Below are 20,480 nucleotides of genomic sequence, written 5' to 3'. Positions count from 1 at the left end.
AGTAACACAAATAATATGCATTAGAAAAATTGTATTTGAAAACATTTTTAAAATATGAACTACAGAATATATCAACTGAATATTGAATTATTTTTTGTTAATTCCAGTACAGTAGGCACTTCCTCTGAGACACAGTCACTGCACCCAAGCACCTTCCAAGAGAAGGGCAATATCACCAAGTTTTCATGATGATTTACTGATGTCTACTGTGCAACATGACAGAATAAAATGATCACTCTTGACACAAGATGTCACATCCCATTTCTGATGGTATCAAATGGAGTTTGATACTCATTAGTATTTCTTCAATATGCCAATCTTACTCTTTACACAACCCCATTCACCTTTATGGTTGCCCAGCGATACATGGTTGTTTACTGTAGGTTGATGTAAAACTAAGATTTCAATCCTACTGTGATCAAAGTCAACAGAAAGAGCTTTTTTCTACTGACACTGATGGACACTAGATTAGATCCCTGACATTTTGAGGGAGGAGCAATGTGTTCTTTTCCATTTAGTTGAAATACTTTGGCAAAATATGTTCTAAGCTGGTGTACAGGTCATGTCTTCACAAATCTGCAAGGCTTTTGTTATCTTACAGGGGAAGTATTTTATGGCATTCTGCTCTTTTGGGGGCGTATAGACATGCTGAACTGAATATATCTGGGCTAATCTATCTTGGAAGCCACCGGCCTGGGCTGGCCATTGTTTGGGGTCTCATGTGCTGTAGGAGGCATAAACCAAAGACTGAAAAGACTTCATTCACTCTGGCTCAGATGATGAATGAAAACACAAATATATATATTTAGGATCTAATGATGAAGGTTTATCTGAGAATCTAGTATATATTACCCATATAAATAAAGTGAAAGATATCATAAGCAACCTCTCAGATATTCTGTGGAATTAAGATATAATTGTCACAACCCAAAGTTGTGGTTTTTGTTTGTGTGCGCTTCGGCACCGCTAAATTATTTTTCCCGCCAAATTATAGTTTCTTTGCATGGTGGAATTCTCTGCTGTGGAGGGGAGCTCCGGATGCAAAAGGCTTTCCTGCCGTTTTGTAGCTTCTTTGCAGGGTGCATTTCTTTGCTGCATAATAGTGATGCACGTTGCAAAGGAGTTCCCGCCATTTGTATTTAGATTCGCGCCACATTATTGGCCGGTTCTAAATGTAGGCACACGTGGTGGCTAGCTATTGGCTTGCTAGCCGTACAAAAGGCTTGGGTAGCTTCCGCCCAAGCCGGAGAGAGAGGAAAACTGGAGGATTTTACGAGCCCCAGGAGGAGGACACTTCGCGCTGTGTGAAGATGTCTAAGCGATGTGGACCCTTGCGGACCCAACGCGCCTCTCTTAAGCAAGCAATAGAGGCTTAATAACCGAACCCACGGAGCTTTAACAACTCTGGAGGGGGAACGAACCGCCTCTAGCCTCTCCCCGTTGCCGAGCACAATCCTAGACGTATCCCTGTCCTGTAAACCCAATTTTCGAACCCATGGAGCTTAAACAACTCCGGGGCCTGGGAACCGGACGGCCCACGGAGCTTCGACAACTCCGTGGGAAAGAATTGCCGAACCCGCGGAGCCTAAACAACTCTGTGGGAAAGAATTTGTCATAGTCCTCCAACGAGGATTTAAGCGGAGCTGCACCTGGAAAGCTGTCCAGCCTACACCACTACCATCTTTGGGTGTAAGTAAATAATCTTTTGATCAATCACTACGCGTTTGTGACTAATTCTAGCTCGCCACCAGTTTTCTCCGACCCCACGTGCCCGGGCTGCTGGCCATAGCCCGCGTGCGCAAAGATGGGCCGCGGATTGCCCCCCCCCCCCCCGACTCGCACTTGGCGGCGGGATCGGGGCCCGGCCCGCACATGGCAACGAGGATGGGATCAGGAGAAAACACGCTAGAGCTAGAGTTGGTTCAGAACTGCCCTTGGCGCGATAACCAACGCCAAGTGAAAAGTTTTGAGGAACTGGAGGTGCATATCGCTTACCACCAGGCGGGCGAAACGGTGAAAGATTTGTGAGCGGATGCCTGTCGGTAAAGGGAGAAGAGGGAATCTCTGAAGACGGAGCCCCGAGAGAGAGGGAAGTGTACTTGCTCCCCGCGGCGTTCGGGTGTATAATGATAGACGAGCGGGTCCTGTTCAGGCCCCTCGATACTGTGTCCCTCACTGGACCCAACCCGGCGGGCGAAACGAACCCAACTTTCACCCGGGAGTGTGCCCGATGCCTACGATATGCTCGGGAGAGTGAAGGACCAGAGCCAATCAGCCGGTTCTCCCCTTGTATGGTAATGCCTAGATTACGGGGTCGCGAGCTTCCATCCGAGCTCTGCGAAGATCTGGAGACGGAGGAATGCACCGCGGATGAAAGAGTGGCCTTGCGGTACGACAAGGGGGGAGAATGTGGTACAACTTTTCGTACTGTGATGAATCTAATGCAAAAAAACTTAAGTTTGAAAACCCAGCTGCAGATGGCAATCCAAGCGGTCAAAGAAGCGGCTGAGAAAAAGGAGCCTGAAACGCCGGTCCAAGATGGCGCCGAGCAAGAGGGAGACCGCGTGGAAGAACCGGAAAAGAAGGGTGGAGCTTCTGAAGAACCCGTGAGAGTTCGGTCAGCGACTCCGCCCATCAACGCGGCGGCGTCGCCGGCAACCCCACCTAGCAACGCAGCGATGTCTCTACCGACCACGCCTTCCTGCCGACGAAGGAGAGAGTCAAGCGGAGGAGTGCATCCGCCCCTCCTGCCTGAAGCAATAACAGCAGCAGTGGCTCCCGCGGCAGCAGTTCAGCCTATAACAACATCAACTCCCGAAAAAGCAGCTTGCCCTACAGCCACAGTCAACCAAGCAACTGATGAGCGAAATGTCGTCACCAGTCGCATTCGTGCTTGAACAGAATTACAACAGCTATACAAAGAATCTGAGATGGAATCTGATGAAGCTATAATTTCATGGCTAGATCTTATGGCCATGGAATTTAAACGTGATTAGTAAGACAAGCTTCGTGGAGTAGAGGACGTCACTGACATCGACATGATAACATGTAATACTCACTGGCCTATTCCACTGCCAGTGCTTGTTGCAGGACTGATTAGTCAAAAGGCCCACATGTGGCATGCAGGACGGCCAGAATGTACCGGCGCAGAGCATCTTATGCTAGCAATCATCGGCGTCTCGTATTGTGCTTGGAACCCGAGAGCATGTGCGCTGGGACTGACATCACTCCAGCGAATAAGACCATGGCCTCACCGTCACTTGCGAGATCCTGGAACCGTTCCACTAACCTCTCACAGTTTAGATAGTTGCCTCGAGATTTATGGGCAAAAGAACATCGTCGTCCTTCAGATTCTGCTCAGTCCAATGGTAAATCAACCCGTGAGTAATCTTCTTTGTCAGTTGCCACGACTGCGTATCCTGATGGAGCCAAGATTGTCTCTTGATCGGGACTGTCAACACCCGACCAGACCTCAAGGCACCAGACGTCGTGGATCCGATCTTCCACCACTGCCACCGAGAACCCTAGAGGAGCGATACATGTTTGGATTTCTCCTACAGCGTTCTGGACTTACCAAGTGGCAGCTTCGGATTTTAGGGGACGCAGGCCAATGGCAGTTGGCTTATGAGTTAGGTTTCCGTTATTTAGAAGAGCCAGATGATGAATCCTCAACGATTTCATCTAATTGAGCCATAAAAATTGTTTAAGTTTGTTGAATAAGATCATTAATCTGTTTTTGAGAGTTTTCTGTTTACAGATCCGGGATTCAGGGTGCGTGGAAACGGGGAGCCCTGAGAGGGATGATATCACCGAGAGAAGTGAGGGCCTGATGCACAACTTCGCCACAACGCCCACTGAAACCCTGATCGTGCAATTTTGTTATGAATCAGATTATGTGTTTGTGTTATTATTTCTTGATTGTTATGTAACTTAATCCCAGAGCAGAGAATTTTATGTTTGTTTATTTGTTTGTTAGCTTATCTGTTCATTTGACGACTCACGACAAGGTTCTAGATCATTAGGAGAGTATAGCATAATTTAGCTCTGCTCTCAGCAAGGGGGGATGTCACAACCCAAAGTTGTGGTTTTTGTTTGTGCGCGCTTCGGCACCGCTAAATTATTTTTCCCGCCAAATTATAGTTTCTTTCTGTGGTGAAATTCTCTGCTGTGGAGGGGAGCTCCGGATGCAAAAGGCTTTCCTGCCGTTTTGTAGCTTCTTTGCAGGGTGCATTTCTTTGCTGCATAATAGTGATGCACGTTGCAAAGGAGTTCCCGCCATTTGTATTTAGATTCGCGCCACATTATTGGCCGGTTCTAAATGTAGGCACATGTGGCGGCTAGCTATTGGCTTGCTAGCCGTACAAAAGGCTTGGGTAGCTTCCGCCCAAGCCGGAGAGAGAGGAAAACTGCAGGATTTTATGAGCCCCAGGAGGAGGACACTTCACGCTGTGTGAAGATCTCTAAGCGATGTGGACCCTTGCGGACCCAACGCGCCTCTCTTAAGCAGGCAATAGAGGCTTAATAACCAAACCCACGGAGCTTTAACAACTCCGGAGGGGGAACGAACCGCCTCTAGCCTCTCCCCGTTGCCGAGCGCAATCCTAGACGTATCCCTTTCCTGTAAACCCAATTTTCGAACCCATGGAGCCTTAACAACTCCGGGGCCTGGGAACCGGACGGCCCACGGAGCTTCGACAACTCCATGGGAAAGAATTGCCAAACCCGTGGAGCCTAAACAACTCCATGGGAAAGAATTTGTCATAGTCCTCCAAAGAGGATTTAAGCGGAGCTGCACCTGGAAAGCTGTCCAGCCTACACCACTACCATCTTTGGGTGTAAGTAAATAATCTTTTGATCAACCACTACGCATTTGTAACTAATTCTAGCTCGCCACCGGTTTTCTCCAACCCCGCGAGCCCGGGCTGCTGGCCACAGCCCACGTGCGCAAAGACGGGCCGCGGATCGCCCCCCCCGACTCACACTTGGCGGCGGGATCAGGGCCTGGCCCGCGCAATAATATGCTACAACCAAGCAAAAGCCTAGCAGAAAATCTGTTTTTATTTCTGCTCCATGTTCTCATAGACACTGAAACAGCTAGAAGACTGATGCATTCATCTTCCCAACAACACAATTTCCTACCAAGTGTGTGATATTAGACACATCAACAGTGTAAAAGCATTTAATCCCTAATACAGTAAGATGTAGCAAAGAAATTTCCCCGTAGACTAAGGAAAACATTAAGGGATGAAATAACCAGAGACGATCCCAGCAGGGTGCAGGACCTGGGGCAAAGCAGCCTGCGTAAGGCCCCCCCTCCCTATCCCACAGCACACTTATGCCATGGAGCGAAAGCCCCAGCACACCGGACACAGCGGGACAGGTGGTGGCTGGAACAGGCAAAGAGCTGCCCAACCCACTGGGTGGGCAGATGGGCTAAACTACAGCCATGGCCTCTCCACCCAGCTCTGCAGGGACCCCCAAAGCATGGGGCCCGGGGCAGTTGCCCCGATTCGCCCTCCCGGAATGGCCCTACCTATAACCCATAAAGGTAGCAACTCTTATGAAAGATTCATAGATTCAGAGATGTTAGGGTTGGAAGGGACCTCAATAGATCATCGAGACCGACCCCCTGCATAGGCAGGAAAGCGTGCTAGGTTCAGATGACCCCAGCCAGATGCCTATCTAACCTCCTCTTGAAGACCCCCAGGGTAGGGGAGAGCACCACCTCCCTTGGGAGCCCATTCCAGATTTTGGCCACTCTAACTGTGAAGAAGTTCTTCCTAATGTCCAGTCTAAATCTGCTCTCCGCTAGCTTGTGGCCATTATTTCTTGTAACTCTCAGGGGCGCTTTGGTGAGTAGAACCTCACCAATACCCTTTGCGCCCCCATGATGAATTTATAGGCAGCCACAAGGTCGCCTCTCAATCTTCTCTTGTGGAGACTGAAGAGGTCCAGGTGCCCTAGTCTCTCCTTGTAGAGCTTGCCCTGCAAGCCCTTAACCATATGAGTGGCCCTTCTCTGGCCCTCTCCAGGTTATCCTCATCCCTCTTGAAGTGTGGTGCCCAAAACTGGACGCAGTATTCCAACTGCGGTCTGACCAGTACCCGATAGAGGGGAAGTATCACCTCCTTGGTTCTGTTTGTCATGCATCTGCTGATGCATGATAAAGTGCAGTTAGCTTTGCTGATGACTTTTGTCACACTGACAACTCATGTTCATCTTGGAGTCCACTAGGACTCTGGGATCCCTTTCCACTTCCGTGCTGCCAAGCAGGTCATTTCCTAGGTAGTTGGTGTGCTGGACATTTTTCCTCCCTGGGTGCAGCACTTTGCATTTCTCCTTGTTAAATCACATTTTATCGTTTTCTGCCCATTTGTCCAACCTGTCCAGGTCTGCCTGTAGTTGTTCCCTGCCCTCTAATGTGTCCATTTCTCCCCACAGTATTGTATCATCTGCAAACTTGGACAGAGTACACTTCACTCCCTCAGCCAAGTCACTGATGAAGACATTGAAGAGTATTGGTCCAAGGACCGAGCCCTGCGGGACCCCACTGCCCACATCCTTCCTGGTCGATACCAACCCGTCCACCACCCTCTCTGGGTATGACCCTCTAGCCAATTTGCCATCCCATTTGATGGTGGGAAAGAGTTATGATTTTCAAATTGTTCTTTCCAAGAAAAGTTCTCTTCCACAGAAAAATGCTTTAATTTCAGTAGGCTGCTACCAGGGTACTTGGCCCCATTTAAGTGCTCATGCTTTCCCAGGAAATGTGACATATTGGGCATGTCTACACATGAATTTATGCACACCTAAACTTCATGCACCTTAGCCTAAGGCGCATTAAGGCAATTTAGGTGCATGTCTACACATGCACACCTTAAGGCACCTTAACAGCTCACTGGGCGAACACGTTTGCAACCTGCAGCAGCACAGCCAAGCCAGGCAGCACAGCACCAGCTGAGGGGATGGGAGCCTCCAGTCCCCCTAGATGTTACTGGCCCAGCCCCAGCCCCACCTCTAACCCCGTCCCTGTGTTCCTGCCTCCCCAGCATCAGTCTAGAGTGGGTTGGAACTGAGCCTATGGGGCCCCATGCTGCCACTGGGCGCTACCAAGAAGTAGTGGTGGGTGCTGTTCTCCAAGGCACACACGCTAAAGCTGGCGTGGCAGTTCTGGCAGCAGCGGTACCTGTCAGTGTGCTGACCAATGACGGCAAGTGGGGGTACAATGCCTGCCTCTGCCCCTGCCTCTGCTGGTGCAATGTGGCACAGTTCTTCTGCTCGCCACATAACACAGGGAGCGTGTGAAGCTGGCGCTCCTCCTCAGCCTGACCATGCACATACCAGGCTTGGGTTGTTTACGGGTTTTTTTGTGCAGCTGTGCACAGTCATCAGTCAGCACATGGACAGGTACCGCTGCTGCTGGAACCACCGCTTTAGCTCCAGCATCTGGATCTTGGAGCAGCACCTGCCACTTCTTTTTGGCAGCACCCAGCAGCAGCACAGGGCCCTGTGGACTCAACAAAAGGATGATATGTTTCAAAATGTAACTTACGGTAAATAATATACAAAAAGGTCAAACAAAATATTTCATTAATAATGCCCTTGTTCCCCTGGCTTTATCTATGGCAAGTTAAAGGTTGTTTTTGATGTTTTGCATACAGTGCCCAGTAGCATTGTATAATGGGTTGTTCCTTAAGTTTTTAAGAACAGGTTAAACAAACTTATCTGGGAAGGTACAGAGAGGGATGATCCTGCTTTGAGCATGGGATAGATTGGTTAGCCTCCTGAAGTCCCTTCTAGCCTTACTTTTTTATGATTATACGAATGCTTCTGTACAGGTAGCAATCAGTGCTCTTATTTACTGTAAAACTTACCAAGAGTTCGTAATAAAACAAATTGCATTCCTAGCGCAAAAGGCCGCTCACTATCTTCCACAGACCTAGCAGGCAGAGAGAGAATTTTTTGAAAAAGACAGCCATGGCACATAATCATTTTAGCATTTTTCTTCTGGTCATCTACCTGTAATAAACATCTGACAAAACAACTCTGTATCTGCTAATGGTGTTAACACTAAGCGTCAGTTAACAAATGAATGGACCATGCTGTCCTCCATCCAGCAAAACCTCCATAATTGGAATTTCTGCCAGGGGCAGCGAACACAGCACAGGGTTCACAGGGCTCCGAGCAGTGAAGCTGCACACAATAACCCAAATGCTACAGTTCATCTGTTCCACTGGTGACTTCCAAGGGGACAGGGCATGGGAAGATTTTCCCTTAGGGTCACAGAACAGGGAAGGGAAGGTGGGGTGAGGTCACAGAAGCAGAGAGAGAGTAACAGAGGTTCAGTAATCAGCTTTTTTTATTTAATATGATAAGCCTCTACTACTGGATGAAAGCAGCCAGAAACTCAGCTAGCAAAAGTATCTGGCCAGCCTGCCTCCCTAGCAGGTTGGATATACAACTCACTAACTCTGTAGTATGAAGTGGTGCTTGTGCACCTAATAACAGAGCTGACGCTTATCTCATGTTAGCCAAGCCAAGAAGCATAGAGGGGCGATGGGCACATGGCAGAGGAGAGGCAGCAGCAGGGGTAGACACTGGGATGAGGGAAACAGCAGTCATCCATTCTTCAGAGACAGTCAAGCACAAGGCCCTTCACCCCCTCCCCAGCCCCATCACTGCTTTCCCTGCCACAGCAGTGAGTGGGACAAAATTAAGACAACGTTCCACTAATTAGATTCTGTACCTGGAAAAGCATAATGTATTTGTTGTTTTCTATGGACAGATTCTAATTTCTGGGGAGTTGTCTTAAACTCTAAGTAATCTTTAATTTGGGTAAATACAGCAGCCAGCATTCTTTTCCTCTCTCTAAATGTAGGTATAAACACCTTTCCATTAGGGGTTCTGGGTCATAGATTCCAAGGGATCGCTCCAGCATGAAGAAATACTGGAATGAGGACTGCCACTGATTCAAATTTCTAACAGGTGATTTACTCTGTGATGATGCTTAGTCTTACCACCCTCCTCCCCCAGCTCCCTACTGCTCACGCAGTTCTCTCAATGACTTTCTTTTGCAAAATCTCCAAACAATATTGGCATTAAGAGCTCATTCCTCTCTGCTATGGACGCATCCATCTCTGAGAGCCATACGCCAATTTGTTCTGCTTTTGTCTAGAATATTTGCCTATTAGCTAAACCTAGCAGTCTGTCTAGCCTGTGATGCTATGACTGGGTTACTAGCTTTTTGTGGTGGGGAATAACAGTGCTGCATCTTTCTCCTTCTGGAAGGGTGCCTTAACCACTAGGGTGCTGACAAAACATGGGATAGATGTGCATCATGGAATTTAGCAGAGGATAGTTTTAATTAGCACTTCCAGCTTTTCCACAGTGAACCACCAGGCCAGAGGTTAGGCATTATCTTGACCCTTTTCAGCTGTCTCCTTGGGTAGCCAAGCCAGATAGATATATAAGGCCAGGAGGAAAAAAAACAAGGAAGTATGGTTCAGTGAAACTTAAATGAAAGGGTATTTTAAACAACTCTTTCTGGGCTGAAATCCAGATTAGAAAAACATTACCATTTCTTTCTCACATCCTGATCTGAAAATACAAATATTATTTATAGAAGATAAGATTTTCTTAAATGTACCAATGTTATTTATTTTGCACCATGTCTACTGGATATTTATCTTCTGAGAAAATGTGTTTTCCTATTGCTTAATATAATTACAAGGATCAGATATTAAACAAGTGCAATTGGCAAAGTTTCATTGATTTTTGTAGTGTTGCAGTGCATTTTCACTGCAATGATACATACACTAAGGTTAAAGGCACAAAATGAATCGATGGATGGACAAAGAGACAGAAAAGCTAAGTTCTTACCTGAGTGTCACTATGATTGCTGATGGCTGGGCACATGCCGTTATAAGGGTAACTATGAAAAGAAATATTAGGAATGGGATAAGTGTATTGCAGGTTCGATCACACTTCCCAGAAACAGCATAGCCATTCTCATTCAGGTACGTTTTGACAATAACCACTCTGAGCTGACTGCGCTGTCCCACTGTTGGTGGAGTGATAACTTGGCGGCTTTGAACACAGGCACATTCTGTATAATTTCTTACCTGAGGAAAGTAAATGGGAAAACCATAAAATATTCATATTGCAAGACTTTCACAGTTTCAACCACAATAAGGCACAGCACTTCGCGCAGGACAGTTTTCTCCTCTACAATGAAAAAGTGCCATGCCCTGTACTTGAAACATTATTTTTCTAGGTAAAGATGGGGCAAGGAACATGGCTTAATTTTAAAGCTGTCCAACCCTTCCCATTACAAGCAACTGAAAACAGGGTCTGAACAGTTTGACAAACTTCAACTATTTAGGGTGAAATTTTATTTGCTGCATGTCTGCCCCAGGCTGATTTTCTTTTTCCATTCTATAATTTCTAACAAAATAGTCTGGTCAGTTCTGAGGAAAAGGCCTTGTTTCATTCATTTTAAAAATTCCTGTAGCCTTCTCTTTAAACTAAATGGACTACCAGGAACTTTAGCAGTTGATTTGCATTGCCCTGTGCGCCAGGGAAATGCTGTCTCTCTGAAAATTTGTACAAATATGGCCTAATGATAAGCCTTTGAAAAATCAATTTGCACCTGGAACCCAGAAACTTGTGTGTTGCTGAGTCCAGTTCCCCGCTCTCCCTGGCAGCTACATCAGATATTCCTTTTTTAGGAGTGATTATGCACCAAACTTAAGTAGAGACTTTAGAAGCCAGATCACTTGAGGTTCCATACTCATTAAGCATGCTTCTGTGCTGACTGGACTGCTCGTGTCTCTTCTAGCTGTGACTGACATGTTCCTGCCAGCCCAGGACTACCCGGACTATTTCTGTAATGGCTTCTCCTGGTTCCTGAATGACAGCCACATTTTTTACTTGGCTTAATCATATCAAAATAGTTGGCTCCAAAAAACGTGCCCAATCCCCCAAACTTCTTAAATAAAAGAAAGCACTCTAATCTTCTTTGTGTGAATGAGTTATCTGGATCTTCATACTTACTATTATCCCATCAAAATTAACACATTATGACTTTAGGATTGCTAGTTCTCCTGTTTCTCTGACGGCCCAAAGGCAAGAGCACAAAGTGTAAATAATGTGCTTTCTAGATGCCAAAATCACTTCCTGATCAAATCTATGTTTCATGATATTCCCCATCTTCCTCATCCATTCTTTAGAGACAGTATTTTTAATAGAAATTTTGAATCTAATATTATATCCTATATATAATGCTAAATTAATTTCAGCCTCATTTGTTTACAACTATAAACAAACTACATTGTTTTCCTATGAACCCTTTGGAAACTCATGAATTTCAAGATGCAGTGCTTTCTTTGGCACTGGCCAGAACTGTTTGGTTCCTACAGGTTCAGGACATTGAAAGATTAGGTTGTATCAGGTGGGTATTTCAAGGAGATGAGGAATTATTAATGTCATTGTAAAAAAGCACTGGTAAGAAGTCATTTTGAATGAAGCGTCGAGCTCTGGTCACCCATGTTCAAGAAAAATTACTTTAAACCTAAATGGCTGCAGAGAAGAGCTACTGGGATGATCTGATCAGGGAAATGTAGTGTGGAAGAGAGGAAGACTAAAAGGGCTTAGCAGAATGGAAGCTGAGAAGCAGCAGAACTGCTCTGTTTAAAGACACTGAGGATGCCTGTAGAAGTGCTGCGATGTGCTCCAATGTACTGTAATTACACATGCTATGGGGGGGTGGGGGGTGAGAAGGGACTCAATTATAATATACCAGAGCTGATGTAATTACAGCACATCGGATCAAGTCTGCTGGAGCATGATAATTACCGTGCTCCAGCCAGCCTCCACGTCTCACGTATCAGCATCCCCGCACTTCAAAATGGTGGCAGGGGCACTTGAATTAAAGTTTGTCGAATGAGTTTTCATTCAAGCGTCCCAATGCCATTTTGAAGTGCAGGAACACTGGTACATAAGACGGTGCAGTACTTCAATTAGAGCAGCTTTTAGAGCTGTTCTAATTAAAGTGCCCTCCCATCCTACCTCTAGAGTTCATGTAACAATGCCCAGAGGGACTAAATATTGGAGAGGAAGCAACACTTAAGCAGTAGGACCATACTGGCACAAGAAGAAACAGGTGTAAATTACTCATGAATAAATTTAGGTTGTATATTAGAAGAAGAAGAACCACCAGAGGAATAAGCAGGAGAAGAACCATCAGAGAGAACAAGCAGGAATAATGGGGGCAAAAAAATATCTCCTTTAAGAGCTCAATAAATTTATGAAAGGAAATTATATGAGAGAGCAGTCTTACAGCAGGGAACTGTACTCAGTGATGCAAGGATGTCCCTTCCAGTCCTGTATCTTCCTATTAGCAGGGTCCCAAGCCATTCACATAGCCATCCTGCACCTTTGTATTACAAGCCCAGCCTCCCCAGGACCATGCTATAAATGCATTCTGTTAAATATAAGTTCCCATGGTGGTTTTCAAATCACTTTTTGAAAGGGAGGATTAATTTGGAATACATTAGTGCAGCACTAGCTTATGCTCAAAATTCCCAGATTTTTGAAAGCTGGACTGCTGATGTTCTGAGCTCTTGAATTGTGGGGAAATATAGGCATAAGGGTTGCTTGTGGCAGGCCTTCTCTGAACCCAAGAAGAGGGAAGCATGCCATTCGGGGTTGGACTCGATGACTTATGGAGGTCCCTTCCAGTCCTACTTCTCTATGACACTACACCTGATCTGAGCCTTCAAGAGGCACTATCCATCCAACTCCTGCCAGGATCTGCTGATCTATGACCCTAGTGTAGGCTTGCAACATTTGGGACAAGTTTGTGATGCACTCACCCCTGAGCTCTGATTTCCACCATTGATGCAGCCAGCCAGACAAGGATTAAAGTATGTTATTCCATCTGATCCACAAACAGGTTTATATTCATGAATCTTACATCCACAGTTAACATTACAGCTGCCAGTCAGATTCCTGTGGGCCATGGCTAGAGTAGGACTTAATGGAGAAAAAGAGATTATACTGGAACAGCATGCACACTTAAGTGCCTGGCAAGAAACCAACCCACTCAAATATTCTGTATTACAGTAAAGATTTTTACTCTAAGAAAGATTTAGGCATTTTTAAAAGAAGGATTAAAGCAACCTCAAAGAATAATGATCCTTGGTACTAGGCAGTGTTGTGTTTAATTTGAAAATGAAAAACAAAAGCATTACTCCTTGGTAAAAATAAATAAATAAATAAATAAAGCATCTCTCCCACTCCCCCACATAACAATCAGTAGACACAAAGCCTGATGCTTACTATTATTTATTTGTACTGCAGCAAAACACAGAAGCCCCATCCTAAACCAGATCCCACTACACTATGCAAATTCTAATCTACCATCCCATCCTATTTCCATAAAACCCCTCAAACTCAATTTCCTAAGCCAGTCCCAAAATGTGCTAAACGAAATAGTCATGTGGTGCTCCTGGACAGTCAACAGACTGTCTATTTTGGGCTGGGGGGGGAGAAGGGGAGTGAACTCCATATATATCTTAGGTACATCTTGCCAGTAATTTCCTCTTTTATCTACCACAGAAGCTCAAACTTGATTGTTTAAAGTGACATGAACAGCAGAACTAGGGTACGTTAACTTTGCTTGTTAACTTTGCATAAGGGTTTATGAAAAATAAATACAAATAGAAATAATTTCTAAATTCTAGCTAACAACTGTAATTGACTCCATTAAAAATATCTCATTTCTCATTTCAATAGATAATTGACAATGGTGACAGGCTTTCAATAGAGCAGATTATAGTTACATCTGTTTCTATGCACTTTCTGGGCTTTACACCCTGTTTCATATTGCTAAATTAATGTAATTAGAAGAGCGATCTTAAAAAGAAAAATAGGTTTATTGTTTTACGTGATTCCAGATGTTTTATCTGGAAATTTCATTTGGCTCTGCAATACTGACAGCTATGCCAGTGAAATAAGTAAATTTCCCTAAGGGAGGTTTGTTCATATATAACTTGTTTTACAGATTATAGGCTTTTTGAGATCAGTCACAAAAGACACTCATGTGAGCACTGCGGTGGATAATTCTTAGGTGCACTTTCATCTAATAGAAACATCAATCAGCCCTCAGTTAGGCACTTAGGCAGTCAGTACGAGATCCACTGAAGCCAACATGTTACGTAGGCATTTGCTTAAGATAGCCAGTAGAAAATGCAGCCAAGAAGAACAGAACTTAAGTCCTATTTCTAAAAGGTAGCTTCTTACACTTGGGCTTCTCATTTGGGAGCCCGCAACTGGAGTTGGGTGCTTAAGCCAAGCCAGTACTTTTTCATGGAAGCTAAGGAAAAGTGTTGTACTTATGCCCATGCCCAGTAGAGTGCAAATAGTGTTCTAATAGCTCTACTTACAGCAAGTCTACATGAGACATTTACTACACAGCTGACTAGCTGCACAATAAATGTCTCAGCATTTACACGTGTGCCCCAATTAGGCTGGAATAAATTAATTTACTCCACAGCAGGATAGTACTTGTGAATACAGAATTAGGCTCTACCTATAATTCTTGGTCTCCCTTTATTTTGTTGTTACTTATTAGAATCATTTAGATATTCTAATCCAGCCTGAAAATTTGCTTCCTCTTTTTCCTAACTAAACAAGTTGATCCAATAAAAGATAAAACCTCGCCTCACAAATACTGTTTCTCCTAGGATATCCTTTGGCAACGTGCGTCACTTACCTTGACCCACTTTTTATGAGGCATATGGAATCCACTTACTTTTAGAATGTGGGATGCACTGACTCTAGGCTATAAGGACAGTAGGCAAGATCCACACATTGAATTTGTTTCTAACCTTAAGGAATCCTAAAATAGGCATCTACGTTCTCTCTGTACAATGCAGGGCCAGAGGTAGCTGCCAAAGAGTAGGAGCCACAAAAGATAGCAGGTTGATCAGGGAGCTGCCAAATCTCAGTAGTAGGCTGTGCTGAGGAGTGGGACCAAGACTCATTCTTTTCAACAAGTTGGGAAGGAACCAGGTCAAGAAGTTAGCTTGAAGTTGCAGCAAAGTAGGTTTAAACTGGACACCAGGAAATATCTTCTGCACTATTAGAACAGTGAGGGGGTGCAACAGACTGCCCAGGGAAGTCGTGGAATCTCCATCACTAGAGACGTTAAAGAAGAGGTTGGATAAGCATTGGTTAGGGATGATCTAGCAGTAGCCATACGTATGTTCTGTTATAGGTATTTCCCATCCTTCTGGGCTTGCTGGCTTCCACATGGGTCTTGGTAGGAATTATTTTCCCCTCCTGCTGCTACATACATCAGGTCTGTCTGGTTTTTTCCACCTTCCTCAGAACCCTTATGTGTTAGCTGCAGCCAAGGCTGGGGATTTTGACAGGTGTGCCAGTGCTCCTGCTGCAACTGAGACCCAGAAATTCCTAGCTAAATGGTCTTGCCCCCTATTCAGGGTCAGACCAATTGCCATATTTGGGGTAAGGAAGGAATTTACTCCATGGTATAGCCTATGGGGGGTGGGGGGTGATTTCCTCTGAAGTTGGAGGGAGGGGAGGGAATCTTCCTTGGATCTCTCAAGTGTAATTTAAGAACCTTTCAACAACAGGCTGCCATGGTCCTGATTTACCTGTGATAGATCAGGGTATTATGTCCTGTGGGTGTGTTAAGGTTGACTGTAGTTTTACTAATATGTTAGATAATGGATTTGTATAGGACCGTTTGGGTATAGATCATCCTGCCTTAGGAGGGGGCTGAACTAGAAGGCATCTGGAGTTTCCTTCCAACCCTATTTTTCTATGACTTCGAAGAATTTTAGACCCTGTGCTGGCAAAATGGGAATTAGAGGTCACCTAGTCAATGAACTGCTCAGCCCTGACAAAGCTAGGGTGCTTGTACTTACTGGGAGAGTCTGCACGTGTATTTACATGTGCCTAAATTAAACGCGCCTTTGGTTAGGGCCCATTAAGGTGATGTAGGCACACATCTACATGTGGATATGCTAATGTACATTAAGGTGCGTTAAATTTAGGCATGAATAGCTAAGTCACATTAGCACATGTGCAGATGCATTAATGTGCATTAACGCAGTGTCGTTCCATTGACACACACCACGTTAATGTGCATTAGCTTGGCTACACATGCACTAATGTGACTTAGCTATTTGTGCCTAAACTTAGCTAACTTAGCTATCAAATTTAGGCTCATGTGGCTTTAAATTGCCATTTTTAAGGCACATTAAGGATGCGCACGTGTAGACACGTGCCTTTAATGTGCCTTAAAAATGGCAATTTTAGGCTAAGCCCACTTAAAGAGGCACGTGTAGACATGCCTACTCATGATCAGAGGCAGACAAAGGGGTGCCTAGGGAACTTTACTGGCAGAAACTCAGGATATGTACACTGAAGTGTAGCGTACTTACAGAGACTTCCTCAGCCTGATGAAGGGTGTTTGTACCCTAAAGCTTGCAAAGAATAATTTTTCCAATTATCTGAGTGGGTCTAATAAAAGATATTGGATTTACCCAAATCTTGTCTGCCTATGTCCTTAGACCAACACAGCTACAACCTATACCTCTGCCTACATAGAGATACCCAGACAAGTTTGTTTGTCCTACATCTCAACAGAGTAAAATTAGCCTATGTGGTACTCCAGGTTGATGAACTAGCCAGCTTATTCAAAATAAGCTCTACACTACACTGCAATGTAAATATATCCTTTAGATGACTGGGCAGGAAAGGTTCTTTGGGTAGATGCGATGCATTTTTTTGACTGGTGTATTTGATTAGATGACATGAGACAGGCAACAGCTGAAGAGAAGTTTTGATCCCATGCTTTTTTGGACATTAGCCCAGAGATCCTGGATCACTAGTCTGCATGTCCTAATTCAGTGGTACTCAACCTTTGGCCCATGGGTCTCCCCACAGCTCTGAAAATGTGGCAGTGGGGGCGCAGTGGCAAATTATTAATTGCAGGTCTTCTATTGCCAAATTTCCAGACCTGTGGAGAGCCCTGTAGGCCAGATGACACAGCACACAGAGTCAGGCCAGTGTGCAGGGTCAGGCTGTACAAGGTATGGCATGCCAGACTACACTTGTGGACCAACCCTGTGCCTCAATCTCATCCTAGATCAGGCCGCGGACTGGCCCCATATGAGGTATCTGGCACACGGACTGGTCCTATACCACTCACCCAGCCTGTGTGGCCATTAAGCACCACTGTGGGGCCATTAAGCACCAAATTAAGCACCACTGTCCTAATGCAATTGCAGTCTATTTCTAGTGAGTTACTACCTCCATATCTGCAATGCAAAAAGCACATAAACGATATGAAAGGTATTGTGTTTTTCTGCACCCAGCTCCTACACTTAAATAAACGAGGTAATTGCTCTGTTGGATCTTCTGCCCATATATGTGCTTGTCACTATGCTTCCTGTTGCACCTGGAGGTCTGCCAGCTGCTAAATAACTCCACATTTTTTTAATAAATGACTATTTGCTTTTGTTAAACATCTTTCCTTGCTATATGAAGGCAATCTAGTGTTACAGAGTAAAGATTAAAAATATATCCATAACTAGTGACTGCAGATTTTTAGCCTCACAAATTCATTGAAATATTTTAATCTTCACAGTTTATGGTTTACTTAGATGTCAACCAAAGGTGTTTCTCAGCATTTTATTTCTACTGTCAGAAAGAAAAATAAATGTACATTTTTAGAAATAAGCCAAAACTTGAATATAAAATTAAATATCTGGGATGGGGATTGGTTTTGTTGCCTTTCCCACTATCAGCAGAGTCTTCTCTTATTTATATCATATTAGATATAAGAAAAGCAGGAAGCTATGTTGAAAATGTACTTACACAGAGAAACAATTACTTCTTCACCAGTTTGGTAAAATCAGAACTGAAATGAGCCATTATTCACAATTCAAACCAGACTCCACACATACTAAAGTTCCAAAAATCTTACTTAAAAGAGATGACTCTCAGTGACCTAATTCCAGTGAGGATGGTGGTAGGGGAAATATGATAATAATTTAAGAAAAATATTTATCCTTAAAGTATTTAAGTATCTAAATGTATGAAGTACCAATGCTACCAACATTTCCCAAACTAGGGGCTATAGCCACAAGTAGGGTCACACAAGTCAGGCATGGGTTACTGAGCACCTAATTCCTCTGAGTTCACAATTACTGTCTGTCTGTTCTTCAAGCTGACTAATTGTCAGGATTGCCCAAATCTCCAGAAAGCCACCAGCCCAGAAAACAATCCAAAACATTATGACACCGATTTTTCATAGTTTTGTCTTCCTGGGAACATTTTCAATTTTTTGATCTTTCCAATTAATCTGAAATACTGACAAGCACAAAGACCTTATTTTTTCTGTGTAATTATATGCTACAGGTTTCACAGAAATATTAGAGAGCTAGGCACAAAGTCTGTATTAGGGTCATTGGAAGGGAATGTCCCATGGAACAAACTCTACAAAGTAGCCCTCCACTCCACAGAATAGGTTCAGTCTCCTGGCCTATTTTGATTCTACTTCTTGTCATTTAACATTTTACAGGAAATGGAGCAGACACTGTCCAATAAGACAAAGTTTCATGTTATGCATACTTTTCTTTTGAAAACAAGCTATGGGGATCAGTTTGGCACTTTGACTTGTACATTGGCATGCTTGCCATAATGTGACATTTATCAACTGGGTACACTGCTGCAATATTTTACTCTTGATTTATCATCACAGTTTAAAATGAGGCAAAAAATCACAATTATTCATGTACTCATTTCTTGTACTCAAACTAGCTGCCCTACCAGGTTTTTTTATTCCTCTTGACACCACTACATTTGGCTGCATAAAGAAATTCTGTCCCTCTATCTCTCCCATTTTAATTGGTGTGTGTAACCCCCAGAAGCAACACTAGCTAGCTCTGTCCAATCCACAGGTTTGTAAAATAACATGTGTACAATACTCATACCTGTGTCTTTGGCCACATACAACAAGAATTACATTTCTACCAGGAGAAGTGCCATGCTGAATTCCAGGTGACAACCTGGAAAATCTCTATAAGAGTTTCTCTTGCAAGAATTAATGCTTGTACACTTTCCTCCTGAGCCAGGTACGGACATTTGGGAGCATTAGGGGAAGGTTAAATCAATTCAAAATGACTGCCCCACAGCAGGTAAGTCAGGATGGGAGGCCTAGCCAGAGGGGTTAGGGGTCCAGCAGGCTGGAGGGGTCCGCTGGGGGATGGAGGGGCAGGTGCAACCCATGGGTAGCGTGGGGGCAGGCATGAGCCACAAAAGGTGGAGGGACCAAGTGTGACTTGCAGGTGGGGTAGGGGAGCAGGCACAACCCACAGGCTGGGGGGGCTGGAGCAACCCACTAGTGGGATAGGGGGCAGACGTGACCCATGGGTGAGGTGGGGGGAGTTCCCCCCCCGTGAAATTATACCCCCATCCCTCCTGCCCCTCCCCCCACTGGGACTTACTTTCTCAACTTTGGCAGCAGTGAATGCTGATAAAAGCAGCTGCACCCGGAGCAGCTTGTGGGATGGGGGTTAAGAGTGCTGGCTTGGGAGGGAACAAGAGGCCAGGGGGCAAAAAACAGACCAGTGCAGGGGAAGAGGGGAATGAAAAAAGCAACGCTGGGGCCGGCCAATGGTTGGGTTTTTCCCAGCCTCGGGTCTGCACAGGGAAAGTGTACAGAAGTTCTATGCACCAGTTTGACCTAAATCAAATTAGTCTGATGCTACACAGATCCAGGTTTATCTTAAACTGGGCTCTGCCATTTTAAACCAGTTTGTGCATATAAAAATTCTATTCTGCTACAGGTTTAGAATGACTGCCGGTCACTGAGACTGGGTCTGAAAGTGTAAAGTCAGCACTGAAATGAGGTAAGTTTAAATTGGTTGGACATTTTGAACCCAATTTAACCTCCTGAATGTCTGTACTTAGCTTTGGTCTGGGATGGAAAGGGAGCAGCAACAGCTCCTCCCTGATTCTTCTCCAAACTAGAGACTGCCCAGTTTGGGGAATGAGCTAGGGACTGATCCCCTGTCTTCCCAGACTGGTCTGGGAGGGGAGGAGAGCAGCAGTCACTGCTCTCTGCTTCTTTCCCAAAGCCCAGGGACTGAGAATTGGGATTGGGGAGGCCGTCCTCAAACCTGGTTTCTGGTTCCCACTGGCTTCTCCTTGCCACCCTCCCGGCCCAGCTGAGGGCAAAGGGGAACTGGGAGCCAAGCAAAGGAGCAGCCTCCTCTGCTTCCCACCTACTCCACAGATTGGAGGCCCCATCTGAACAGAAAGTGGGGGGTTGCCCTGCTATTCCCATCCTGCCTCATTAAAAGGAGCAACTGCAAATTTGATGAATGTATGCACCAGGCACAAAACCCAGAATTCCATTTGATAAACAGCATTGTCAAGAAAATTAT

The 20,480-nt window shown here is 44.8% G+C and overlaps 1 protein-coding gene across 4 annotated transcripts in view; it reads right to left on the bottom strand.

Annotated features, from left to right (window-relative positions):
• Positions 1 to 20,480, bottom strand: part of SLCO5A1 (solute carrier organic anion transporter family member 5A1) — a 111,624-nt gene that overhangs the window by 10,256 nt on the left and 80,888 nt on the right. For 2 of the 4 annotated variants that reach the window (XM_059723993.1, XM_019498513.2), the window contains 3 exons: positions 12,873 to 13,032; positions 9,880 to 10,121; positions 7,875 to 7,939 (listed from right to left, as the gene is read on the bottom strand). In XM_059723993.1, coding sequence (XP_059579976.1) covers positions 7,875 to 7,939; positions 9,880 to 10,121; positions 12,873 to 13,032 — 467 coding nt within the window. The other 2 variants (XM_059723994.1, XM_059723995.1) reach the window with 2 other exon arrangements.

Source organism: Alligator mississippiensis, chromosome 3 (genome assembly GCF_030867095.1).
Source record: "Alligator mississippiensis isolate rAllMis1 chromosome 3, rAllMis1, whole genome shotgun sequence".
NCBI lineage: Eukaryota > Metazoa > Chordata > Crocodylia > Alligatoridae > Alligator > Alligator mississippiensis.
This window is presented reverse-complemented; position numbering and strand designations above follow the sequence as displayed.